The 7,947-nt window shown below is 42.3% G+C and overlaps 1 protein-coding gene across 1 annotated transcript in view; it reads right to left on the reverse strand.

Annotated features, from left to right (window-relative positions):
* bgnb (biglycan b) overlaps positions 1–7,947 on the reverse strand; it is a 16,530-nt gene that overhangs the window by 6,381 nt on the left and 2,202 nt on the right. The window contains exons 2-3 of the mRNA XM_032521698.1: positions 2,988–3,252; positions 47–159 (exon numbers count right to left, since the gene is read on the reverse strand). Of these exons, the coding sequence (XP_032377589.1) occupies positions 47–159; positions 2,988–3,237 (363 nt within the window). The 5' untranslated portion in view covers positions 3,238–3,252. The remainder of the gene's footprint in view (positions 1–46; positions 160–2,987; positions 3,253–7,947) is intronic.

The following is a 7,947-nucleotide window of genomic DNA, read 5'->3' on the forward strand; positions in this document are numbered from 1 at the left end:
TGTGTGTGTGTGTGTGTGTGTGTGTGTGTGTGTGTGTTTGTCTCACATATAAATTAGTAAGGCCTTTGAAGTCGTTCTCTTTCAGCTCAGTGATACGGTTGTTCTGCAGGTCCAAGAACTTGGTGTCCAGGGGAATGTTCTTTGGCACCTCGGTTAGACCTGAATACAGGACCAATCAAAATGCAGAAGGGAATAATACTCCATTAAATTTTTCCATGGTGAACACCCTAAAAAACAGTTTGTTTTCAATGGACAAGCTTTTAGGATATCCTAGTCAGACATAAACCTTGGAAAATAAATAGTCACTGTGTGTTTTAAAAACCTCCATCAGGCCTAAACATGAACCAAATCACACTCCCACACAATCTTAAATGAGCACTTTGGGCCTTCTCGTCTATTATTTTAATGAGAGGTGGACATAGACACAGCCATGGAGGTCACACAGAGACGTCAAAGCTGCACATAACTAACATTACTGATTGTTACTTACAAAGACATGTCAGATGGGGACACCAGATGTTTTCCATCTGGTTTCCATTTGACAGAAGTCACAACGGATGTGACTTAAATACCGTCAGCAAAATCACACATCAAATAAAATGGAGACCGACACAACCCTGACACATTGAAACAAAATACAAGCTTTGTGTGTGTTAGTGTGTGAGTGGTGAAGCAGCAGTGCCAAGTGTCTTAATTGTGGCTTCTTTGTGACAGAAAACACCTGCTAAGAACTAATGAAGAAGTAGAGAAAATGTGTAGTTAACGATGTCGTTGTCAAGCATAAACACCAAGAGCTGTTATGGTTAGGGTTGCTTGTGAATATTGTTTACCAAGCAATAAATTCATTAAGGCCAAGAATGGCTTACAAAAAGCAGACAGCGTTAAGACATACAGTATACCTGCATTGTTCCATTTAGAGATCTCTTTTGAAAAATGACTCAGCAGACGCACAAACACAGCAACCAGTGATCATTAACAAGACCACATCACAGAGGACATGTGGATGAATGTATCAGATGTGGTCAGTGGCGTAGACAGGCCACGTTAAGCCAATTCCAACCAGTTCCAACCTCATCTGGTCGACGACCATGATGCAACCAGACCTGCTGGTGAGAGAGGACACCAGCTGTCCCACTGGGATCCCATTTTCCACCAACCACATCTGTCCCACAGGACTCTACCCAGAGTTGTCCATCTAGAGTTAAGTTTAGATATATGGCTTTGGCTGTACTGTGCCACACCCTCCACGTCACCACACAGGATCAAACCCTCAGCAGCCCCTCTGACATTCTGTACAAACCACGTCCACGCAGTGCTGAGAGATCTGGTGCAGTGGCTGAGGAGGCTTGGAACTTTAAAGTTTAGCCTTATGCAAGAAGCTAAAGCAAGATTTTGCCATCAGAGAGCAAAGATAAATTAATTTAAGTTGTAGATGTAACATCAAGTTTTAATCCTAGGTATACTAATTATAAACCAAACTCAGTCTATGGTTTTTTCACGTTGTTACAGCTGCTGTAAAGGTCTCTAAAGGTGCATATTGTGACCAGGTGGATTGATGTGGAAATATTAACCTTCTAGCCAACACCTACAGCTTTCCAGATGCATCATGCAAGCTGTACTGAAACCTGCCTGCCTGCATCAAATCTAACAGACATGATAAACAAACCTGAAAAATCTTTCACCCACACCCTGATTAACTGGATCCCTTTAACCCTCTAAACTCCAAACCTCAAACCACAGCGCGTCACCCGCATCTGCCACAAATCTCAAAGCCTTTACCACAAACTGACAAAACTAGCACCCTCTTAAACCTCAGCGCCCCTCAACACAAATGCCTGACATCATGCTGGGAAGCACATTTAGGGGAGACAGACGCCACCGCCAAAATACAACTGTTTTAAATAAGCACTCGACATCTCGGAAATTATACGCTTCCACATTTACCCGCAGCAGAGAGACCAGGGACAGTAAATATATAGAGCTTGTAAAATGATGATTCGACAAAGCCATTATGTCTAAACACAGACAGCTTATTAGAGTTATATAGCCAGCAGTATAATGTGAGGAATCTTAATATCCGTAAATAAGACTGAATGTAGTTTATTTGGTCCTGTAAGAATAGACAGAGGAAGCATAGCATGCACTTATAATATCCAGAAGAAGGAAGCAAATGTTTCCATTCAAGCATATAAACACTCAATTTAAGTTGCAGACCAAAAAATCTAATTTTGAGGTAGATATATTTGTGGGTAAACGACAGAGCTTAATTTTTTTGTATCCATTATTTAACTATTGAATATTCATAACCCTCATCCTTATCCTATCACATCAACACAACCTTGGTCTCTATCGATCTTCTTCCATCTTTAAACTTTAAACTTACTCATTCTCCTCCTCTTTTTGGTTTACCATTAAAAATCCCGTCTAAGTCCCAAAAACACCATGAAACAGCTCTTTAAAAACAGTGATTAAACTTTTCATCTCCTCCGATCAAAGTGTCCCCTTTAGTCTTTCATTTTACCTTCCTCTCTCCCTCTCTTAATCCCTTTCCATCTCTCTCTCTCTTATTTTCTTTCCTCTCTCCTCTCCCAATCTGCATCTATGCACAAAGTCTGAAACACAAAATCTATCACCAAAGACATGCCTTTACTTGATAAAATACACCAGCTTTATTCCAAGGAAGAAATTTCCTCTCTTAGATAATACACCAAATAAGGGACTTTATTCCCCTGGAGCTGTGAAAGTCATGCAAGGCTCAGGTCATGCTCACTCACTCTGTCATTCACTCTGTCACTCATCTGCTTTTTTTATCTGAACCTCTTGACACACACGCACGCACGCACGCACGCACGCACGCACACACGCACACACACACACACACACACACACACACACACACACACACACACATACACACACACACACACACTTAACGATGACAAAGCATCACAGACATGCATCTTTCTCTCTGACACATTCTCACTGACCGAGGTCAGAACACTGGACGACCCTGAGCCGACAGTGGCAGCCAAAGGGGCACACAGGTATGTCGGGGGGGAGGATCTCTTCTACAGCCGAGCCTTCTTCCTCATCCCTCATCATTGACATCATCCCGCCACTGTCCATGCTGTCCATGGCAAAATCCCAGAAGCCTCTCTGCTCGAAGGGCAGGGCCGATGAGGTGGAGAGCAGCCGAGCCACGCATAGCAACAGCAGTAGGGTGCAATGCTGCAACATCTTTCACTTATGCACCTGAGAAAACACAAGAAGAAAGGACAGCAAAATCAGTTTTATTGCACATTAAAGTAAACAGCTTTAAGTTGCCAGTTCCTTATGTACAACAGGTAAAATGAATGCAGTCTGATATAACAGCCCAACATACATGTTAAAGTCATGAAGGTTGTTATGTTCAGTTTTTGTTGAAACTGATTTAGAGAGCTGTCCATTTAACTCCATTGTCATTTTAGAAAATTTGATTTATATTGCGTTACTTATTATTATTTGCCATGTCATTTTGTCCACCCCATTTATATCCATGGGAGTAGACAGGAATATGCACAAGACATTGAACTGTCTGGGATGTCAAAAATGACAAAAAAAGGAAAAGTACATGAGCAAGGCTGGATAACCCGCAGACAAAGCAGGCGACTGTCCTGGGGCCCTACCCTTGGGGCCAAAAACGTTTTTAATCCAGATGTCCACATATTTTTACAGATGCACAGACAACCTGGGACCGAGGAGGGCAAATAATCATGCTACCATGTATAGTCTGTTGTGTGTATTGTACTTAATGGGAACATGTGGGTGACAGGGTTCATGTGCTTCACACAGAGAGTACGAGGCTGTGTGTGTGTGTGTGTGTGTGTATGTGTGTGTGTGTGTGTGTGTGTGTGTGTGTGGTGGGGTGTGGTGTGTGGTGTGTTGTTTGTGTGTGGGGAGTAGTGATAAATGCCATTAAATTATTATAAATGATCTGCTTATCCTTAATTATAAAGCCCAACTGTTTATACCACCCTAACAGGAAGAACTTACCAGGAGTTGATTCTGGGAGTTGACTCTGGGAACAAAAGTCCCTTAAACCACCAGAAAATGTCACTGTCTGCTTCCTGCACACCGAGTCCAATCCCAAGAGAGTAGGTCACTTCTCACTAACCAATCGGATATTGTTGAGGACATCACCTCAGCAGTGGAAAAATGTATTCCTACAACCGAGCCTCCTACAACAAAGCCGCCATTCATTTAGAGGGGAAACTGGTGGAAGAGCGTCTGTGTGCATGCATGTGTTTGAGTGTGTACGCATGTCATGAAACACAGACTCCATGATGTCATAGCTGTGCACACACACACACACACACACACACACACACACACACACACACACACACACACACACACACGTACACACACACACACACACACACACTGCTGATTGAGGTCACCAGACGTGTGAGCATGTGTGTGTCTGTGTTTGTTTGCTTGGTTTATCCTGACTGACCTAACTAATACCTCCACCTCCACTAATACCGCCACCCTCTCTTCCCTCCTACTCAATCTAAGGTTGGGTTCCTAGAAAACCAAATTATTACCAGGCCAATTAATCCTCACAGCGCAAAATCGTGACTCTTAACCTGAGGCTAATCCTACCAAAGCCCAGTTCTACACTGGACCCTGGGGTGACCTAAAATCCTATAATCTCTAACCTTTTGGTGTTAATTCCCTTCTATGATCCCCAGCTTTTTAATCCTACAGATGGCTGGGGAGTCATTGATTCCAGTGGTTGGCATTTAAAAGGTCTTTCCAGTGGAGATAAAGATCCTGTCGCAACACAATCATGTTTTCTTCGGAAGAGGAGAACAAATTTTGGCTTTCAGCATTATCAGGACCAAGAGATGGATGACGAGAAGGAGCAGGGGAAAGAGAGATGGGGGAAGAGAGGGAGGAGAGGGAGGAATAACGTCACAAAAAAGGAGTGAAGGTTCAAGTGAAATCTTGGACGGTGTGTTTCGTAGTTTGTACTGCATCAAAACAACTGGAAATTCAATGCATCTTGTCCCAAGCCTATTCTACTTAACTTGAAATCATTGAAACGCTTGCTTCATCTTTGCTCTGCCCGTCTGGCGGCACTGACTGTTCACAAGACTTTGAATGGTCTAAAAGGCAGAGAGTCCAATAACAAAGCGTGTGAGGGGGATCTCAAGGGCTTTTTGATGTTGGGAAAATGCTTCTCATTCCACACTCTGAAAAAAAAGTTGTTTATACTCATACTGATCCTTTAAAATACAAAAGTAGAGCCTGAACAAAAACACTCCATAAAGAAGAATGTGGTCAGAGTATGCATCACAGCGTGTGAGTGATGAATTATCAACACATGCTTATCAATTCATCTTCAACTCTTACTGACTATTCATAACCTTTTAAGTCCTGAATCATCATTTGAAAGTCATCCATTTTCAGTCTGTGACCATTGCATTTAAAGTTAACTCTATTCAAAGGAATAAAAAGTATTACTAATGCACATTAAAATATGTAAAACAAAAAGCCTTTGCATAAAGTAGACCGGGTCTGAATGCATGAATAACAGGCCCCTGCAGTCTGCTCCCTGCATTAAAAATAGCAGTCAAATTATACCATTTTGCAGAAGAAAAAACACCACTGGCCTTGGCTTGGTCAGAAGAATGCTACGGAAAGGACACAACGAGGGCATATATAGTCAGTATCACACAATGACACGCAACAAACAAAAGAGCTGGAACATAGAAGCCACCAGACTTATTTATAATTTCTGCAACTTGAACTTTGCAAAAGGGAGGATTAATTAGTATTGCAAATCTAAAAATGTAGCACCCTTGCTCCAATTTGTGGAGTGTGCAATGATTTGTCAAGATGTGGAAGTGGATGGAGATTTGTAAGCAGAGGTGTTGGGTACAATGGATGAAAAATGAAAGGGAGACAGGAACTATAGTTAATCATCATCTAGGAATGACAGACTAAGACTTCTATGAACACAACATGACGATAAGACTAAACTACATCCCAAATTTAAGCAGCCTCTCTGGCTGTAATGACCACTTATGTCTGGCCATTGTGTGTTAGTACAAATTCCTCTCCTCTGCTTCCAGTTAAGCTGTGAGCCACCAAACATCCGGTCTGAGACGAAAAACAAACCAAGAGCTTCAATCTTAATTGTTATTGCCTCGGCTCTCCTCTCATCCAAAGGCCAAAAAGTGCTTTAATGGATGGATGGATGGCTCTGCTATTCTCACTGTGTTTTGTCTCCGAGGTGCTGGGGAGTGAATGTGGGGGGCAGAAGAAGGAACAAAATAAGGCTAGAATGACAATTATGAGGCAGACAGAAAGAAAGAGTGGGAGTTGTGTGTCGGCGGTGGTGAGAAGGAGGTGAGAGATGAAGCTGCAAAAGATACAGGGAGGTGAATATAATCAACGCTTGCAATCAGTGCTGTCTTTGCTGAACTACGTGGGCAAAAGTATGTAGACAAACCAGTGCAAATGCATACTTTTTGACATCGGTCTTTAAGTTTAAATTGACATAAACTGTGATATACAAAAACACCTTTGGCATGAATTGGAATGCCAACCTCAAGCCAGGCCTTATCTCTCAACATCAGTGCCCCACTAGTTCCCTGATGCCAAGATCAAAAATCTTGTGAAAGTCCTCCCCACAAGAAAGGAGGCTGTAATGGCAGTTGATTAATGCCTATACGCTTTTGAAAAGAGATGTTCAACAACCACATGTGGGTACAGTGTTCAGTTGTCCACATGATTTCTTGCCACAGTCCATAATTCTAAATCATCTTAACATTTAACGAGATGGCGAGGAAGTCGGGAGGAAACCAAGGAGGAAGTCCCCCTTCTTTGCCAAAGGTGTGTCAGCTCTCTCAGACACAGACACACACACACACACACAGAATACGACTTTATTAAACAAAATTTATGTGACCTCTAAAGGTGGATGAAACTGTCATAACAGGCAACAGAAGACAGACACTTTTATGAAGATATGAATTGCTGTGGTGCAAGAGCAACAAGGAAGATATGAGACAGGATTCAGGGATGGATGCAGACTGACCCGGTGTCAGTGAAAGGGTATTAGTTGTTTGAGTTTCCCACACCCAGCTTCTGAGATTAGCTTTACATTTCCTACATGCACTATCCATCAAGTGCTGGGTACTTGTCAGCCCTCACATGTGACTAGACTTCCCACAAGGCAGTCTTTGCCCTTGTCAACCTAAACAAACATATATTTAAGCTATATGCTTTTTTGTGCTGCCAAGAACAATCATCTCAAGATACATGACCGCAGTCGAGAGAAAGACAATCACTGTTACTTTCCGCCCAGTCATACATACAAGCCCACTTTCTTTTGACTCACATGAATTGTTGCCACCTTTTCTCCACAGCAAGTTTTATAGCTGTGAAATCATCACACAACCCCTTTTATCACTGCATGTTATGTAACTGCTGTTATTATCTGTCTGTGGCAAATTTTTGACACCACAATGAGCCACAAATTCCAAAATCCACTAAGCCTTACATTATTGATCAAGTCATAAAACGCTAGCTCATTATATCTGTGTATTTATACTCAGGAGCACATCAGCTCTGCTCCTTAGACTGCATTGGCAGAGAAGAGTTAAGGTGGGGCAGAGAGCTCACCAAAACTGCCAGCTGGCTCAACAAAGCTGGTATTGGCAGCCGCCACGTCAACGCTCACTGGTGTTCACAGGGTTTCTCAAACGGATCACCGTGCTGACTGAGCACAAAATATCTGACATGGCTTAGCATTGTGTTGCAGAGAATACAATCTAAATTTTAAACAACAAACAGGATCCAAGCTGCAATAAAGTCTGACACCTAAAATAAACACAAACGTAAAATTCGCACAAATGCGCACACACACACACACACACACACACACACACACACACA

Source organism: Etheostoma spectabile, chromosome 7 (genome assembly GCF_008692095.1).
Source record: "Etheostoma spectabile isolate EspeVRDwgs_2016 chromosome 7, UIUC_Espe_1.0, whole genome shotgun sequence".
NCBI lineage: Eukaryota > Metazoa > Chordata > Actinopteri > Perciformes > Percidae > Etheostoma > Etheostoma spectabile.